This window comes from Trichechus manatus, unplaced genomic scaffold (assembly GCF_000243295.1).
Source record: "Trichechus manatus latirostris isolate Lorelei unplaced genomic scaffold, TriManLat1.0 scaffold00062, whole genome shotgun sequence".
NCBI lineage: Eukaryota > Metazoa > Chordata > Mammalia > Sirenia > Trichechidae > Trichechus > Trichechus manatus.
In genome coordinates, this window is record NW_004443998.1 from 9962287 (window position 1) to 9982512 (window position 20226).

Genomic DNA, 20226 nt, shown 5'->3' on the forward strand with positions numbered 1-20226 from the left:
AAAAAAAATCAGAAGCTCAAAGGAAAGGACTAACACATTGATTATACTGAAAAATAATTTTAAGAAAGCACCACGAGTAGATTAAAAATGTAAAATTAGAAAAAAAAATACTTCCGACTTATATTATAAACAAAAGGTAAATATACCTAATAAATAAAGGGCTTCTAAGAAGAAAAAGACCAACAACCTAATAAGAAAAAATCAGTAAAAGATAAACCATTTATAGAAAATGAAATGCAAATAGCTCTTAAGCATAAGAAAAAGTGCTCAAAATTTCCTTGTAATAAGAGAAATAGGCATTAAAATTATAACCATTTCTCACCTATCTGGTGAAAAAAATCCAAAAATCTGGTAACATACTGCTGATGAGGCTGTGGGAAAGAGACATTCTCATATATTTTGGGCACAACCACTATGGATGGGAATTTGGCAATATCTAGCAAAAGTATAAATTCATTTAACCTCTGATCTAGCAATCTCATTTCTAGGAATCGATTCTACAGGTATACTTGCAAAAATATGAAAAAAACTTGTGCATAAGTTTATTCATTACAACACTATTTATAATAACAAAAGGCTATCAACAACTCGAATGTCCATCAGTAGGAGATTGGATGATTAAACCGTGGCACATCCACAAAATGGAGCACAATGCACCTGTAAAAAGGAATGAAGACTGTATCTATTCATATGGGGTAAGCTCCAGGATATACTGTTAGCTGAAAAAAGCAAGATAATGTTTATGTACTGAGGATGGGAGATGGGGGAGAAGAGAGATGTATTTGCTTATAAACTAAAAAAATATATATTTTTAAATGAAAAACTAAAAACTAAAAAAATTGTTACTTACAAGGTAAGGATGGGAATAGACGGACAGGGTGGATGATACTTGGACAGAGGCTGGTCCTCTCCAAGTATAGATTCTTTTAAGTTTATCATAATTACCAAACAAAGTCAAAATGGGGAGAAAAAACAATCTCTAAAATATAAAAGCAAAATGAATGAAACAGACCTTGGCTTCCAGTTGATGGCATCTGCACACAGAAGAATTATTTCACTTCTCTTTAAAATAAAATAATTTGACTTTATATCCCTATCGTGATTACCCTAAGCAGAGAAAGAACTGTTAAAAAAATATATTTGTAGTAGGGTTGGTATTGTTCTTTTTAGTCTGTTGTGTATGTATTCAAATAAAAGAAATACTTTTATTTCTTTTTGGAGTTGGGATGTTGATGTCTTTGAGAACAGGAAAAATAAAATACATGAGATAAAGTAAAAAATCCTATAGTCCTGAATTTAAACTGGAAGCAGCAGCATGTACTCATGATTTGTTGTATCTTTAAAAAACATCCATATTTCCTAGCTCTGTCCACCAAAAAGCCCTAGAAACAATGACGAACCCAGGAGCAATGATCATCCCTGGTGTCCATACTGTGGTCTCTAAGCACCATTTCCAACTAAAAAAACCAGAGCTCCCTGAAGAAATGGCTGGTTCCATGTCTGGGGCAGGAAAAGAAAAAGATGGGCCTGAAACATCTTGTTGTACCAGGACCCGCTCATTGCCGTCGAGTCGATTCCGACTCACAGCAACCCCATAGGACAGAACAGAACTGCCCCATAGGGTTTCCAAGGAGCAGCTGGTAGATTTGAATTGTCGGCCTTCCGGTTAGCAGCTGAGCTCTTAACCATTGTGCCACCAGGGCTCCTAATAAGGGGTACATGCAAGTTTATTATACTTGTCTCCCTACTTCTAAATATGTTTGAAAGTTGTTATAATAAAAAGTAGAATAAATGAATTAATTTTAAAAAGGCAGATCTATGTATACAGGTCTATAATCCCTTATGCACAATTCTGAAATCCAAACCACTTAAAAAAAAATAATGTTTGCAATTCATTTGACAGTCAACCTGAACTGAGCTAACATGAGAAAACACTCATACATTCACTACAGATACATTAATTTGTTTATGGGATGCTGCCTAAAATCCAGGTGGAATGCTGCTTAACTTTTAAAAATCTGAGAAAATCTCAATTCCACAATATGTCTGTCCCCAAGAGTTGGGATAAGTAATTTTGAGGACTTGTATGAACACGGAAAGGGTATAAATGTTAAGAAACTAAAGCATGTTACAATATATTATGTATTGTATGGTTCCATTTTATGGGTAAACAATCATTAATAATGTAGTATTCAAATCTGGGAAAGAATTAAAGGCTTTTTTTTTTTTAAAAAAAACAGTCTCTTTTGTTGGAGAGTAGTATTACAGTGATTTTCACTTTAAATGCTTTGTATTTCGGAATTTTTGCATATTTTGCCAACATGTATACATCACTTTTCAATTTAAAAGGGTATAATTTTAGAATTAAAATTTTTAAAAAGATTATTTAAAATATACAGATTTTTTTTCTAATTGAAGAAACAACAGAGAAGTAAAATCAAGTATTAGTTCTTCCCTCTAAGAACCACACAAACATGGCTGACAAAACATCAGCTTGCATAGCTACTTTTTTAATACAACATCCAAAATTACATTCCCTATTTTAATAAAAATGTTCTGAGCACATAATCGGTGAACAGTTTTTACAAAAAAAAGTTATATGGGATAAAAGACAAAACCAGTAAAAGAAAACCTCGCCCTCTTATTTTTATACATTTTCAAGCTCATATATTCATGTACCTATTCAAATATTCACCTACTCCTCACTTATGGACGCTCGTTATCCAACATTTTGCACTTACAACACTAGTAAAAAATCTACTTTCCAATTATTTTGCACACTGATGACGTACATCTGGCAGTAATGAATGCCAAGGTATGAGGCAAGAGTAACGCTAGCTGTGATGGTTAAGGTTATGCGTCACCTTGGATGGGCCATGATTCTCAGTGGTTTGGTAGTTATGTAATGATGTAATTTGACAGGTAATGATGTAATCTGGCAGTTAAGTAACAATGCAGCCATCCTCCATTTCGTGATCTGATGTGGTCATCCTCCATTTTCACATAATGCTGATTTTCACATAAACGACCTGGTCTTTGCAACCTAACCATGTCAATAAGTGAGGAGTAGGTGTATTTTTTCTTCTGAACAATTAGAATTGGATTTCATTGTGCCAGTTTCCTCTTTTGGCAAATGTGGATAATCAGAGATGATAATAATAATAACCTCTAAAAGGTTGTGAGAATTTAGTGGAAAACAAATGTAGAAGTCTTTGCCTTATCAGTGCCTAGCATTTGTTAAATGCTCAGTAAATGTTCGCTGCTATTATTATTAATATTGTTATTGTCCCTCTTAGTAAAAAGCCTGTTCCTGCCTGCTACATTCTGTAGAAGCTCTGAAGTATTAGTTGTACTGTTTTCTGTATCAGATGAGACAGCTATGCTTTGAGATATTTTTAGTCTGTTTCCTTTGTAATGAGATTTAAAAACATTGTGGTAAAACATTTGCCATTTCAACACTTTTTACATATGCAATTCAGTGACATTAATTATGTGCATCATGTTGTATAACCAACACCACTATTCATTTCCAAATTTCTCCATTACCCTTAACAGAAGCTCAGCACCCCTTAAGTAGTAACCTCTCCTTTCTCCCTTCCACTCATCCTTGGTGACTACTAATAAACTTTGGTCTCCATATATTTGCTTATTCTAGATATTTCATGTAAGTGAGATCATACAATAGTCGTTCTTTTGTGTCTGACTTATTTTACTGAGTGTAATGCTTTCAAGGTTCATCCACGTTGTAGCACGTATCAGGACTTCATTTTTCTTTATAGCAGAGTAATATTCCATTTTATGTATGTACTACATTTTGTTTATCCATTCCCGTGTCGATGAACATTTAGGTTGTTTTCATCTTTTGGCTACTGTGAATAGTACTGCAATGAACAACGGTGTACATGTATCCGTTTGTTTTCCTGTTTTCAATTCTTTGGAGTCTGTACCTGCGAGAGGAATGGCTGGATCATATGGTGCTTCTATGTTTTAACTTTCTGAGGAAACTCTAAACTGTTTTCCACAGAGGTTGTACCATTTTACAGTCCAACCAGCAATGGATGAGGGTCCCAATTTCTCCACATCCTTGCTAATTCCTGTCGTTTTCTGTTTTTTTAATCATAGCCATCTTAGTTATGAGTTTTTCTGAGAAGCTTCCATATAGGAGATTTTATTCCAAATCGAACTTTTTAAACTTCAAAACTGACTTTTTGTCTTTGTAATTCAGTCACTTAATACATTTGTGTTTTGAATTCTGTGACTATAAAATAAATTTCTTTTTAATAAAACATATTATTAAAGATATTCCTTAGTGGAAAATGTCATACAAATGTAAATTGCATTGCTTTTAAATACTAATGGTTTGATTACACTGTAAAATGGAAAACTGTCATCTTTTTATAGCAATGTGGGTGCCTTATTCTCTCTAGCATGAATATATTTTCAATTTATAATCACACAAAGATGAAATAGTATAATACAGGAAGTCTTAAAATATAAGCCACTTAAAAGGAGATAACTTAGTGCAATAAAAAGAGTTCAATCTAAAACATAACCCTGTTTACAACTAATATTATACAATTCTACACAGATATAGAGAAGGATTTTAGGCTACCTGATTATTTTTTATATTCATTACTTACCCTTTTTCATATGTGAATTCATCTTTCAGGGAATTAGCTGATGATTCACCAATAAAAACCGATGGAATGTCAATTTTCTTTAACACGTTAACTGTATAAAACATAATAATATGATTATTCTTAAAAGTTCACACTTGATGTACAGTTTAACTTCTTCATAATGGCAACATATGTAAAGGGAAACAATTATAATCAACTTTAACTGCCTACTGGTTCATTTTCTAGATTTCAGGTTTACACCATCATCAAAGTGGTTGAGAAACATGCTAACATTTGCAGTAATAAAAGCTAGCATTTTGTGTGTGTGTTTCTCAAATCTCAATTATCTCAACAATTCTATGAAATTGAAACATGAATTTTATTTTTAATATTTCCATTTAATTTACTTCTCTATGGACATTATAACTCTAATGGTCAGAGAAGGAAGAAGGAAATCTTAGGTTTTTTTCTACACATAACTTAATTCCTATATGAAAAAGTAAAAAAGTTTTTTTTACATACCCATTCTCAGGAGAGGTGTAAGCCAGAGATTTAAGAAAAGAGCACTTCATAACAGTCTGAAAAATGACACCACTTATCTCCAGTTTTCCAGAGTGAAGCGCTGATAGGAGTTGTTACGGGCATAGGTTAGGGAAGCTGGGTCAATTCCTACTTCCTTTTAAACCTAGAGTTTATTGTAAAGCTTTGTGGTTTTGATTGGTGTATAGGAAATCTGACTCTTATACCCACATTCAAAAGTACAATCAAATGTCAATGAAGAAAAAATTTTGTAAAAATTACCCATTACAAAGGAGTAAAAATAAAAACAATCCTCTTAATGTTGCTACAGAAAATGCAGCCTTACTATTAGATGTGAGTTAATTCAACAGATTTGGCTTTAAAGAAAAAGTCTGTTTTCTCTGGTTATTTAGAAAAAAAAAAAGAGGGTGAGGGGAACACAAGGAAAGAAGAAGAAAACAAAAACAATCATAATCTTTCCCACCCAAAGACAAGGTTTTTAAAATTTTTTTTAAATAAACAATTCTGTAAGTTTTGGCAAATACATACAGTTATGTATGTGACAAACACATGCAATCATGATATATAATGTTCTATCACCTCATGCCCCTTTATACTCAACCTCTCCCCCCAACCTCAGCAACCACTGATCTGTTTTTCTATCCTTATAAACACAAGTTTTAAAACCTTGGTATCCTTGGTAGAGAAAAGGATTTTATTTTTCCTTCTAGATTGTTTTAGGCAAGTATAAACATTCATCCCTCCTCCCCACTCCCGTCCCTTCTTCCCTCCCACACACTCACTCTCTCACTCACTCACTCACTCACACACTCACAGAAGTACACTGTGCAGGCCCCATGAGGGCAGGAACTAAAATGGTTAGTCAAGGAATATTTATTTAATCACTATCTTTATATCAAGGGAATCAATAAAAAATTTCTTTCTTATATCAATAGGATGGTAAAATAATGGAAAAAGTATAAACTTTTTTTTCCACCTAACAATATAACTCAGATATCCTGATATCCTGTCAAACTTTACTTATCATTTTTAATAGCTGCAGAGGCACTGTTATATGACCATATATATTTTAAGAAGATATTTTTTGATCTTGCTAAGAGATCTTTCTCTATCACGTATCAGTTTAAAATTCATTTTATTTGATACTTAAAACTTGGAATTATAAACCTTCTGTGAGATGTTTTATGATTTCATGATGATACTTTGATAAACTCGAGGAACTTTTGGCTTGTAATTATTGGCTTATAGTCATTGAAAGTAACATAACTTCTTTTCACTATGATATCTAAAGAGATGTGGAAAGCTCCTTTCTTTACTCTGATGTTTAAGAGGAATGGAAAAAAAAATGCAGTATGCAAATCTGAATTGCCATCTTGGAGATTTTGCAATATTATATATCTACAAAAAACAAACTCAAACACATTTTCGTTCACAAAGTACTTTAAAAAAACACTAAATCTTCATTTTGATCCACAAAACAACTTTATGCACTGCCAAACAGTATTATCATAAGAACACAGATATTTTACAGGTTAAATCACCAGCCCTAACGTCTCCAGATTCATCTATCCAATTGCCTGCTCAATATTTCCACTTGTTTGCCTAAGAGATGCTTCAAACTTAATGCTTCTCAAACAGAACTCTCAATGTTCTTCCTCTCAATCAGTTCTACTCCTAGTCCTTCCCATCTCTGCAAACAGCATCACTATTTGCCTAGTTTCTCATCTTTGACTCCTTCCTTTCCTTTACTCCCTATAGCAAATCCTGTCAACTTCAAAATACAGCCATGATCTACTACTTCTCATCTCAGTCACTGCTAACACTCCAAACCACTATCTCGTCTTGCTGGACTACCTCAGTCTATTCTCCAAAGAACAGCCAAAGTAATCATTTTAAAATGTAAGTCAGATCACCTCATGCCCTTATTCAAAACCTAAGTAGAATAAATCGCAAAGTCCTTAACATGGTCTCCAAGGCACATTGTGATTTGGCCCCTGAGTCCCTCTCTAACCTCATCCTCTGTCACTCTCTCCTTAGCTCATTACTCTCTGGCCACTGTGGCTTTCCACTATGCCTTGAAAATACCAAGCATGCTATACCTTAGGGCCTTTGTACTTGCTGTTCTCTCTGCTTGGAAGACTCCACCTTTAGAAACGTGCATGGCTCAGCGCCTCACTATAGATCTATGCTCAAATGCCAATGCCTCAAAGAAGCCTTCTCTGACCACCGTTATCTAAAACAGCCACCCTCCTCCCATCTCTGTCACTCTATATCCCTTTAGTCTGATGTATTTTTATTCACAGTACATATGACTACTTGACTATAATTATAGCATATCTATTAGATTATGTGTTCATTTCCTTTCTTCCACTCTAGAATGTAACCATAACAACAAAATAACCTATTGCCGTCAAGTCGATTCCGACTCATAGCAACCCTACAGGACAGAGCAGAACTGCCCCATAGAGTTTCCAAGGAGCTCTTGGTGGATTCGAACTGTCAACCTTTTGGTTAGCAGCCATAGCACTTAACCACTATGCCACCAGGGTTTCCAAATAATAATAGCTAAACAATCACTGAATGATTACTAAAACTCATGCAGTACTCTAGATGCTTTACATGTCTTAATTCACTTAATTCTCACAACTCAATTAGATTAGTACTATTGTCATACCACTTTACTGATCAGAAAACTTAAGCACAGAGGTGTTAGGTAACCCACCCAAGGTAACACAGCTAGTAGGTGGTAAAGCTGGAATTCAAATTCTGGCTAATGGTACCCAGAAACCACACCCTTAACTACTGTACCACCTACTATCTCAATGCAAGGTATGAGGGCAGAGCCTCTGACTGTATTATTCCTCATTGTAGGCACAGTGCCTAAAACGGTGCTTGACAGAGAGTTGTTGTTAGTTGCCATTGAGCTGCTCCGACTCATGGTGACCTTATGTTTAATAGAACAAAATGTTCACGGGACCTGCACCATCTTCGTGATTGTTGGTATGTTTGAGTCTACTGTTGTGGCTATTTTGTCAACTCATCTCATTGAGTGTTTCCCTCATTTTCAACGGCCCTTTACTTTACCAACCATGGTGCCCTTTTCTAGCAATTAGTCTTCCCAAATGACGTGTCCAAAATGAGCGAGACGAAGTCTCACCATGCTGGCTTCTAAGAAACATTCTGGTTGTATTTCTTCTAAGATTGATTTGTTAATTCTTTTGGCAGTCCATGGTATATTCAATAGTCTTTGTAACTCCACAGTTCAAATGCATCAATTCTCTTCCTTTTCTTTATCCAAGTTTAGCACGCTTAACAGGTGAATGAAAAGACCATGGCTCGGGTCACATGTACCTTAGTCAACAAAGTGACATCTCTGCTTTTTTAAAGTTTAACGAGGTCTTTTGCATCAGATTTGCCCGATGCAATACACTGATTTTTTTGAGTGCTGCTTCCATGAACATTGATTGTTGATCCAAGTAGAATGAAATCATTGACAACTTTAATTTCTTCTTCATTGATCATGATGTTAGTTATTGGTCCAGTTATGAGGATGCAGAGTAGGCAGTCAAAAAAATATCTGTTAAAGAAAGGACACAAGAAAAAAAAAGAGAGAAGCAACAGGAACCAGGAAACCTGCCCTGGTTACATAGTCAGGAGTTCGCAGAGGCTGGACTCAGACTCGAGGGTTCTCACTTCTATCTAGGCTCCCCCACTGTGCCATGGCATGGGTTTTTCTCATACACCATCTCACATATAGTCTTCACAACCTTATGAAGGTCAATAGCATTAAAATTATTCACACTTTTACAGATGAAAATAATGGGCTCAGAAAGGTTAAGTAACTTTCCCAAGGGCAAAGGCTAGTTCATGTGTCAACTAGCCTAGAATAAACCAACATTTCCTGGTTTAGAAGTTGGTGTTTTTTTCTGCCATTCTGCTGCCTCCTGGAGATGACAGGTATTACTGGTTCACTGAGTTAACCCACCCCATAAACTGGCTGAAATAAAAACTGATACGTTCCTCGTGTGAACTGTTGGCAACCAGGGACCTGTAAAACCTCCTTGTTTCAAGATATTAGAACTTCCTCCCATACAAGAACACCTGCAATATTCCTTGTAGCTAGGAACTCAGCTTTGAAAAGAGGAATAGATACACCATCCTTTGCATAAATTCATGTTTTCCTTTCCTCTACCAAGTAACAGCAAAGATGAAAATAGTAAAATCTTTACATTTGTCTTTGGAATATATAAAATATTTAAACACAAACATACCCATGCAGGATGGAGTAAAATGTCACAGAAAGTAATTCAAGCAATAAAGTCAATGATCCAAGTTCTCAACAATCTTTGAAATATAATAACTAAACTGGGATATTTCCATGGCAACAGCAGGATTATGTGCTTACGTGCTGCTTTTAAAATTCAGCACATTCTCCTTAGGACTATTCTCTTAGGACATATAATCACAAAAAGGCTTTATGGTATTCCAAAGACAAATTATGAGTTAGAGGAAAATAATGCTTCCAGCCTGCAAAATTTTTATTGAAAACATGTCAAAAGAGTAAATATCAGTATATAAATACCAATCAGTTTGTTCAACACAAAACATATTTAGCCCTTGAGAAAGTCTTGTGGATTTGCTAAAGGCAAGACAAACTGAGAATAAGTAACTTGCTCAAAGTTATACAGCTAATATTAGTGAAGCCTGAATTTAAATTCAGGACCACTATTTCCAGAGTATGTGTGCTTTCCATTTTGCTAGTAATGCATACAGGTCATGAAAGTTACTGACATGGGATAATAATTTTTTTTTTTAAAAAAAAGAGGAAATAGTTAAAGGGGAAGAGAGAAAGGAGAAGGAAAATATAATAAATCTGCAGTGACAACCCCCCACTGCCATTCAGTTGATTCCTACTCATGGTGACGACGTAGGGTTTCCAAGGCTGTAAATCTCTACAGAAGCAGACTGCCACATCTTTCTTCTGCGGAGCTGCTGGTGGTTTTGAACCACCGACCTTCCAGTTAGCAGTCAAGTGCTTTAACCACTGTGCCACATTTGGTAAATAAACTGTGTCCATCAATTCCTCTTCCCAAGTAATGGTTGTCTCATTGCCCCGGCAATGCTAGAACTTTTTAAAGGTATTTCATGGTTTCAAATCAATGAAGATTTAATCAACTAGAAGTTTAAAATAATAATAATTAAAATATGAAGAAATTAATTGAAGAACTCAGTAAGTTTGTTTATTATGATTTTGCCTAAGATTATATTGGGGTAAAGAAGAATTCTACTCAAGGAACAACAACAATAACAAAATACTGTTTCAGGGTATAAGAAGACAACTTTTTAGTCAAGGAATGCAAAATATTTGCTGTTGAGGATGTAGTTATTTAAAGTCCTAAATATGTTCCAATGTACTGTATTAGTCCATAGCTTTGTGTCCTTTGCTCCAAGTTCTTCCTTATATATATGAATTAATGGAACTTAATACCAAGAGATATTATGGCTATGTACTAAATGATAAACAAAAATAAAAGAGCTTCTAATCATAAATGTTGACAATAAACCATCTTAGTAACACAAAAGGTTTTGATAAAATAAATCCATGATGTCCTGAGTGATAGAAATTAAAATCAAAGCATATGGCTTGAAAGTCACAGTCTGATTAAAGCCAGTTGTTTCACTAAAATTGGCTCATTTTCCCTACAGGCTAATATGTAGTATAGAGCAAGGAAAAATGCTTCCATTTCAAACGAAAAACTATGGACATGCCCACGTATATTAAGTGGCTAATAACCAACTGGAGTAAGAAGGCACAAATATGTGGCTTTGGAAATTCCACAAGAATATAGCAGTTACTTAGGACAGCAGCATATCCTAAAATGAATCTCTAAATAAATCATGGAATCTTTCTACAGCATTCTTAACTCAGCATATTTATCTCTATTTAAAGCTTTAGTTTTTCTTTGGTTCTCACCAAAATGTCAACAAGTCTTCTAAAGTACAAGACATAGGTTAAAAAAAAATCTGTTCAGAAAAGAACAAGTTGATTCCTTCCACCTTTAGTGTGGATAAAATTGTTCCAAGAGAATAAAGAATTGAGAATTACCTTCCTGATACGTAAGAAACTTTGCTTTGTAAACAGAAAATAAAAGAAGGGAAATCCTGCTAATTTTTAGTTTCGAATGATCTGTCAAACAGGAGAGAAGAAAAGTGATACCTGTACTTACTGTCGTTGGATCCCATGCTAATGAGGTCATCAGAATCCACATTGTGAACTATGGCCGCTTTGTATCCTGCTCTCTGTGCATTTAGAACCTGAAAGTCAGAAAACAGCCAGGTTACAAAAGAAGAAAGTGCTTTGTCATAAAGTTCCTCAACTTCAGCAAATATAAATCAACAAGCCTATATGATATATCTGGGACTACACTGTATACATAAATAGAAATAGATCTCAGGTGTGTTCTTGAAACATAATCGATGTTTTACAATTGATCTGTATCAAGGACTTCCTTTAAGATCTTCTTGACTTCATTCATGGCATTAAGTGAAATCAGAAGCAAATGAGGAACAGGAATAAAAGCTAAAATAGTTACTAAAAAAAAAAAGTAATAAACTTGTCTAGCTCTGTCTTGCTGTGATCAGGCTAAGTGGTTATCAGAACTTGAGCATTCAAATCCCACCTCTGCTACTTATCAGTGGGATGAACTTGGATAAATTACTTCTCCTCCCCCTCTTTAGTCCTTAGTTTCCTCCTCTGTAAAAGGGGAATAATAACAATATTGTTCTCATATGTAAAATAATATTTTTAAATGCTTAATACCATACCTAATACATAGAAAAGACACAAATAAAAGCTATTCTTATTATCTTGATCATCAATAATTACCTTTAAAATTCATTTCTAACACTTTGCACAGATTAAAAGTACTTTCAGCCAGAATTTCCTTACTCTGGTACTATCCAGCTATTTAATCTTTCCTAAAGGTAGCCTCCGAAATAGCAATCTTTGCACCGTGAGAAGATGGCTGAATGTGTGGCAGAATTTTTTCACATTACCCGTTACCCCTGTTGCCATCAAGTCGATTCCGACTCATAGTGACCCTACAGGACAGAGTAGAACTGCCCCACAGGGTTTCCAAGGAACGCCTGGTGGGTTCGAACTGCCGACCTTTTGGTTAGCAGCCGAACTCTTAACCACTACGCCACCAGGGTTTTCACATTAGTGATCTGAAAAGTATCCAATCATGCTATTATACCTTAGTTAAGTTTCAATTTTCTTTTTAAAGTCAATTAGTGTACATAGTCACTGAAATAATACATATTTAATTTGTTTCTTTACAGAAGTATATATATGAGAGCACAGATGCAATGTTTTAGGACACAGAATGGTGGTCTCCGAAACCATAATAAAGAGTTTAAAATGCAGTTCAACATGTACTTACTAAGTATTGTGTGCTGGGCACAATACAGAACTCAAAAGCAAATCAGTAACAGTCATTATCCTCAAGGAGACTGTAATACTCATGGATATCCAAACAGGCCAGGTACTTTCTTGCCTCCCTGTATTCATTCACACTTATCATCTCTGCTTGGAGTGGGTTTTGTCTTCTGAGTGCCCATCAGGCCTTCAAATTCCACCATCTCCGTGAAGCCTGCCTTGTCCCCATGCCCTGTTCCATATGCTGTCCCCAACCACCCACCTTAACTGCTCTCTGCTTCGCATACTGGTATTAATTTGTTTACGTTTTTCTTAAAGGTCTTATATAGTACCTTATATTCTACTTATGTATACATGTACTATCCCATTTCTAAAACATGCCTTCACTGGGTCCTTAAATCTCCTGTAGTAATCTATGTGTGTACTTCTCTGGTGAGAAGAGAAAAAGTAATCAATTTTGTGAGAGGCTTTCTGATCCCCACATATCTAAGAGCCACCAATATAAATGAATGGATTTAAAACAATCTGCTATGCATGTAACTAAATCTAGCCATTAGATTTTTAAAACTGTACCAAACAACTGCTCCTTTCACACATCCAAAAAGAAACTGTTTCCACAAATACAATATAAAATTATATCAATATCAAAAGCTGTTGCCGCTGACAAAATTCCTAAGATAGAACACTTAGGAAATCCTAAAGTGAGAAGACATTCTGTCAGCACAAGTAAATTCCAAAAAGTAAAAACATGTTTTCAAAAATTTAAGAAGTATGAAGGCTTCCCCCAAGGTTTTTGTTGTAGTTTTTATTCATTTTTTAAAATAAGGAAATTAAATTAAATCAAGAAACACATTAACATATGGACCAACAGGCTTATGAACACAAACAAGGAAAATTTATCCATATTTACGAACTATAAAATTCACGTGTCAGTCAAGTTAAATTACATTTTCAATCAAGCAGCAGCTGGCATTTTCAGGAACACATGAGGCAGAAATAAAACCTAAAATCATTCTGTAAGCATGTGGAAGGTTTCACATTTATAAAATGCAACCTCAAACACATGTCGTCAAATGGAAGCAAAGAACTCAAAGGAAGACTCATGAATAAACAAGGATGCACAGTGAAAAAACCTAAATCCAGAACAGCCATCAAAATCGAAAACTGCAGCCTGTGAGCAGCCATCTAAGATACTCCACTGGTCTCACCCCTTCGGGAGCAAGGGAAAATGAAGAGAACAGGATACAAGGAAAAGATTAGTCCAAAGGACTAATGGATCACAGCTACCAAGGCCTCCACCAGACTGAGTCCAGTACAGCTAGATGGTGCCCGGCTACCACCAGTGACTGCTCTGACCGGGATCACAACAGAGGGTTCTGGACAGAGCTGGAGAAGGATGTAGAACAAAATTCTAACACACAGAAAAAAGACCAGATTTATTGGCCTGAAAGAGTCTGGAGAAACCTCGAGATTATGGCCCCCAGATACCCTTTCAGCTCAGTGGTGAAGTCACTTCCGAGGTTCACAGTTCAGCCGGGAATTGGACAGCCCCATAAAACAAAATGGGACTGATGAGGCACAGCAGTCCAGGGACAAGGACTAGAAGGCAGAAGGGGATAGGAAAGCTGGTGACAGGGAACCCAAGGTTGAGTAAGGACAGTGTTGACATGTAGTGGGGTTGTCAACCATTGCCACAGGGCAACATGTGTACTGTTTAATGAGAAACCATTTTGTTCCGTAAACCTTCATCTAAACTGAGAATAGCAGCACAACTGGAAAAACGTAGTCGATGTCACTGAACTGTGAATGTAGAAATTTTTGAAATGGTGTATCTTTGGCTATGTCTATTTTCACCAAAAAAAAAAAAAAGGTCGAAGGGAGAGGGTTGACATGTCATGGGGTTGTTAACCAATGCCATAAAACAATACGTGTACTGACTGTTTAATGAGAAACTATTTGTTCTGTAAACCTTCACCTAAAGTACAATAATTAAAAAAAAAAAAAAAACTGAAAACTGCATTAAAAAGCCTTTTGCATTGTATTGCCGATTGTCTTTTTAAGGATACTGATCAGCACTATTAGCTCAAATTGAAGTAAACACACTGAATATTTTATATTTAATCAACAAACTGTTATTAGCTAACGTCGAGTCAATTCTCACTCATGGCAACTCCATGTGTGCAATGCAGAGTTACCGCTCTATAAGATTTTCAAGGCTGTGACCTTTTGGAAGCAGATTGCCAGGCCTGTCTCATGAGAGGTAGGTTCAAACCACCTACCTTTTGATTAGCAGTTGAGCGCTTAACTGTTTGTGCCACCCAGGGATCCCTAATCACAGATTACATGCGACTAAATTATACAAACCGGTGGCAGCTAACCAAGAATTTTAAAGAAACAGGAAATGCGGCCTTGTTGTTATAAATACCCAGAATGTCAAAAGAATGCTAACAAAAGAGTCTTCAATAAGACAAGTTCTAAAATGAACCCTGGAAATGACACAATATTTCATTTTATTTCCAGACTGGACAAATAGGGAATACTGACACTAATCAAACAAGCTTAGAAGAAGAGGTCATTGTGCTGTCAAGCTGATCATACACAGAGGGACACATAGGCATGAGGAGTTTGGGAAAACTGATGATATGTTATAAGAAAGCTCCAGACCAAAGGCTATATGAATAAAAGAAGCTTCTATGTGCTAGTTGTTTACACATATTATCGCTAATGTTCAAAAAAAAGAAAAAAAAAAAAAACTCTACAATGTGGATATTCTTTTTCATATTTTAGAAACGAGAAAGCAGGGTAAATGAAACTTCCCTAAGGTCACATTTAGGCAGAGCTGGGATTTGAATGCAACGTTATCTGACTGGATAGAGAAGCATGGGATTCCCCAGTGGATTAGGATGAGGCCTAGGATTACTAACCTCATTTAACTTTTTACAAATGTCTAAGAAGAGGAATTGATCTGAGAAAGTTCCAAGACTAAAACAACATTAATCTAGAACATCTTGTGGGCAAATTTAAGCCTATACACAAAACAGTACAAGCCACGAAAAAAAGTGTCAAAGTATTGTGCAAGAGTTTGTAGAAACTTAGAGGGGGAAAAACTTATGGGTTAAAATACCTACGGTAGATTTTACAGAACCTGAATTACACCTTAACAAAAGAGGAAATTTGAGTTAACAATGGAAAGAGTTGGGGGAATTTTTCATATGGTAGGAAGAAAAAAATAACAAGACAAAAAACAGGATCTTTTGGTATATTAAAAAAGCAAAACAACACAGGAGGACTGCCCAAGATGGCAGCTTAGTCAGACACACCATGCCATCCCCCTACAACAAAGACCCAAGAAACCATGTGAAACAGATACAGATGACAATCTGGGAACCCTAGAATCAAACAGAAGGATGAAGAATTAGCTTGAACACCATATGGAAGGAGAAACTGAAAGCAAGCAGCAAATAAGGAGATTTACGGATAGTAGGTGCCCTGCTAGCCTGCCCGGCACAGCGTGGCCAACTTGAGACAAAATGAGCAGCATTCCTGGTTAAGGAACACAGGAAGGCAACTACACGGAATTCCCAGTAGGAGACAGAGATACTGGTAGACAAACGCAGAGTGAAGCAGGGTGCTATCTGCACCTCTGCCCAGCAACAAGCAGGAGATTCTAGTGCCCTCATCCGGCGTTCGCCTGGCTGCAATGTCACACATCCTACACCCAGTTTCTGCAGGCTGACTGTACTTTCACTGAAACCCCTTGATCCCCTACCGCCTGCTAAGACACCAACTAGTGCATGCACATAGGGTCTATCCTGTCCATTTGGGTAGCACTGCCTCATAGTGGCTACAGAGACATCCTGACCTGACCTCCAGGAGATGCACTAACTGGTAGCACCAGCCCAGAAGGACCCCATGGCCCCATAAAAGCTGTGAAGGGACCCTGACCACCCAACACCTGTCGTCCAACATCAGGGAAAGAACCTGCTCTCGCACTGCCACTTAATCCTGTAAGGGAAGATATATGAGCCTAACGACATAGGACTCACGCATGGGTGTGACTCACCAAACCAACTAGCGAGAGGAAATCATACCCAGTCAACAGACACCACCAAAGTCACACATAGACCAGAACCACAAAACAAAAACAATTAAAATAATATAAAGAAATAAAGACATTCTAAAGAGAAGAAACAATGTTCCTGATATATCAAAACAATCAGGACAAAACAAATACACACATACAATAAATAAATAAATAAACACCTTAATGCCATGGAGACAAGAGACAATAACAAACCATACGAAGAAACAGGGTAAGATGGCTCATCAAGTGAGCAAAACAAAGAGACAGAAAACCTTCCTCAGGAATAAATGGGAATAGAACTATCTGATAAGGAATTCAAAAGACTTATATTTAGGTTCCTCAAAGAAATTAAGGAAAACACAGGCAAAAAAAAAAAAAAAAAACTTAGAAGAATTCAGGAAAACAAGACAAGAACAAAAGGATAAATTTAACAGACAAACAGAAACCATACAAAAACAACAACTAGGATTTCAGAAGATTAATAAAATATCAGCAATAGGTAACATAATGGAAGGGCACAGAAGTAACTGAATCAGTGAAGAAAGAATCAAGCAAACAGTAACCAAAACACAGAAGTGGCAATAATAATTTCTGATAAAATACACTTTAAGTCAAAATCCAATCTAAGACACAAAAAGGGCATTACATGATTAAAGGGTCAGTTCACCAAGAAGACATGACAATAATAAATATCTATGCAGCCAATGACAGAGCTCCAAAATATATAAAACAAACTCTAACAGAACTGAAGAGAGAAATAGACAGTTCTACAATAATAGTAGGAGACTTTAATATACCACTTTCGATGATGGACAGAACAACTAGAAAGAAACTCAACAAAGATACAGAAGATCTAAATAACACAATTAACCAACTCGGCCTCACAGATATATACAAACCACACCACCCAAAAGCGGCACAGTATACTTCTTCTCCAACACGGATAGACCATTCTCCAGAATGGACCATATTTTAGGCCACAAAACAAGTCTCAACAACTTCAAAAACACTGAAATAATACAAAGCATTTTCTTTGACCATAACACTATAAAACTAGAAATCAATAACGAAGAGCCAAGGGAAAAACAAAGTACATGGAAACTGAATAACACCTTACTTAAAAACTATTGAGTCACAGAAGAAATTAAAAATTAAATTAAAAAATTCTTAGACTCAAATGAGAATGAAAACACAATATATCAAAAACTTTTGGGCACAGCAAAAGCAGTGCTCAGAGGAAAATTTATAGCAATAAATGCATACATCAAAAAAGAAGAAAGGTCTAAAGTCCATAACTTAGCCCGACAACTTGAACAAACAAAAAAGGAAGAGCAAAAGAAGACCACAGCTACCAGAAGAAAGGAAATAATAAAGATCAGAGAAGAAATAAATGAAATAGAAAACAAAAACAACAGAATCAAGACTAGAAGTTGATTCTTTAGGAGGATCAATAAAATTGACAAAAGAAAAAAATGAGAAGATGCAAATAATCTAAATAAGAAACAAAATGGGGAACATTACAACAGAACCAACTGAAATAAAGAGGATCATAACAGAATATTATGAAAAATTATACTCCAACAAATTTGAAAACCTCAAAGAAATGGACAAATTTCTACAAACACAATCATCCAAGTAACAGGATCTTGGTCTCACCTTTGGGGTCCAATCGACTCAAGCAAAGAATGGTCCCTGACACACACTCGATGTGCAGGATGTGCTCTCCACCTGGACCAAAGATTGCTTCCACTAGCCACACCTTAAGGTGAACTCTATATGGTATATAAAATGGTGTTCACACAACATCCAAATCATATAATGTCCTATTTCACAGAACATATCATGGACATTAAGCAACCACGACTTACAGATGCAAAAGTTCTGCACAAAATTCTAGCCAAGAGAATACAAGAGCATATTAAAAAAAAAAAAAAAATACATCATGATCAGGCGGGATTCATATCAGGGAAGTAACGGGTAGTTCAACATTAGAAAACCAATTATCATAATTCACCACATAAATAAAACAAAGGAAAAGAATCACATGATCATCTCAACTGATACAGAGAAGGCACTGGATAAAACCCGACACCCTTTCCTGATAAAAACTCTCAGAAAAATAGGAACAGAAGGGAAATTCCTCAACAGAATTAAGAGTGTACCTGCAAAGCCAACAGCCAACATTATTCTCAATGGAGAGAGATTGAAAGCATTCTCCTTTGAGAACGAGAATGAGACAAGGATGCCCATTATCACCACTCTTATTTATATTGTACTGGAAGTCCTAGCCACAGCAATAGGGCAAGAAAGGGAAATAAAGGGTATCAAAATTGGAAAGGAAGAAGTAAAACTATCCCTATTCGCAAACGATATGATCCCATACATAGAAAATTCCAGAGATTCCTTAAGAAAGTTACTGGAATTAATAGAAGGGTTCAGCAAACTGGCGGGGTACAAGAGCAACACACTAAAATCAGTTGGGTACCTCTACACTAACAAGGAGGACTTTGAAAGGGAAATCAAGAAAACAATACCATTTACAATAGCTCCCAAAAGGGTAAAATAACTAGGAATATATCTAACCAGGGATGTAAAAGACTTATACAAGGAAAACTATAAAACACTACTGCAAGAAACCAAAAGAGACCTACACAATGGAAAAACATTCCACGTTCATGGATTGGAAGATTTAATGTTGTGAAAATGTCAGTACTACCCAAAGTGATCTATAGATGTAATGCAATCCCTATCCAAATCCCAATATTCTTTAATAAAATGGAAAAACTAATTTCCAATAATATACAGAAAGAGGCCTCAAATAGCTAAAGCAATATTGAAGAAGAACAAAGTAGGAGGCCTCACACTTCCCAATCTCAAAACTTTCTATACAGCCCCAGTAATCAAAATAGCATGGTACTGGTTCAATGATAGAAACACCAATGGAATAGAACGGAGAACCCAGAAGTAAATCCATCAATGGGCAGCTGATCTTTGACAAAGGGTCAAAGTCCATTCAGTGGGGTAAGAAACAGTCTCTTTAACAAATGGAGCTGGCAAAACTGGATATCCATTTGCAGAAAAATTAAACAGGACCAATACCTTATACCACACAAAAAAACTAACTCAAAATGGATTAAAGACCTAAATGTTAAAGCTAAAACTACAAAGCTCCTGGAAGATAACATAGGGACAAAACTAGGGGTCCTAATTTTCAGCATAAATAGACTATCAAATGCAACTAAAAATGCACAAACAACAGAAGATAAATTAGATAACTGGGGCGTCTAAAAATTAAATACTTGTTTCTCATCAAAAGACTTCTCCAAAAGAGAAAAAAAAGAACCTACAGACTGGGACAAAAATCTTAGGCAATGACATACCTTGCAAGGGTCTAATCTCTAAAATACATAGAAAACTTCAACAACTCAACAACAAAAAGACAAACAATCCAATCAAAAAATGGGCAAATGACACAAACAGAACCTTCTCCAAAGCAGACATTCAGGTGGCCAACAAACACATGAAAAGATGTTCGCAATCATTAG

At 35.9% G+C, this 20226-nt stretch overlaps 1 protein-coding gene across 3 annotated transcripts in view; it reads right to left on the reverse strand.

Moving 5' to 3' along the window:
• Nucleotides 1–13762, reverse strand: part of RNF13 (ring finger protein 13) — a 45931-nt gene extending 32169 nt beyond the window's left edge. The window contains exons 1-2 of one of the 3 annotated variants that reach the window (XM_023733908.1): nucleotides 11377–13762; nucleotides 4641–4731 (exon numbers count right to left, since the gene is read on the reverse strand). In XM_023733908.1, coding sequence (XP_023589676.1) covers nucleotides 4641–4731; nucleotides 11377–11428 — 143 coding nt within the window. In that variant the 5' untranslated portion in view covers nucleotides 11429–13762. The remainder of the gene's footprint in view (nucleotides 1–4640; nucleotides 4732–11376) is intronic. The other 2 variants (XM_004379193.2, XM_023733906.1) reach the window with 2 other exon arrangements.
• Nucleotides 13763–20226: the final 6464 nt, after the last annotated feature.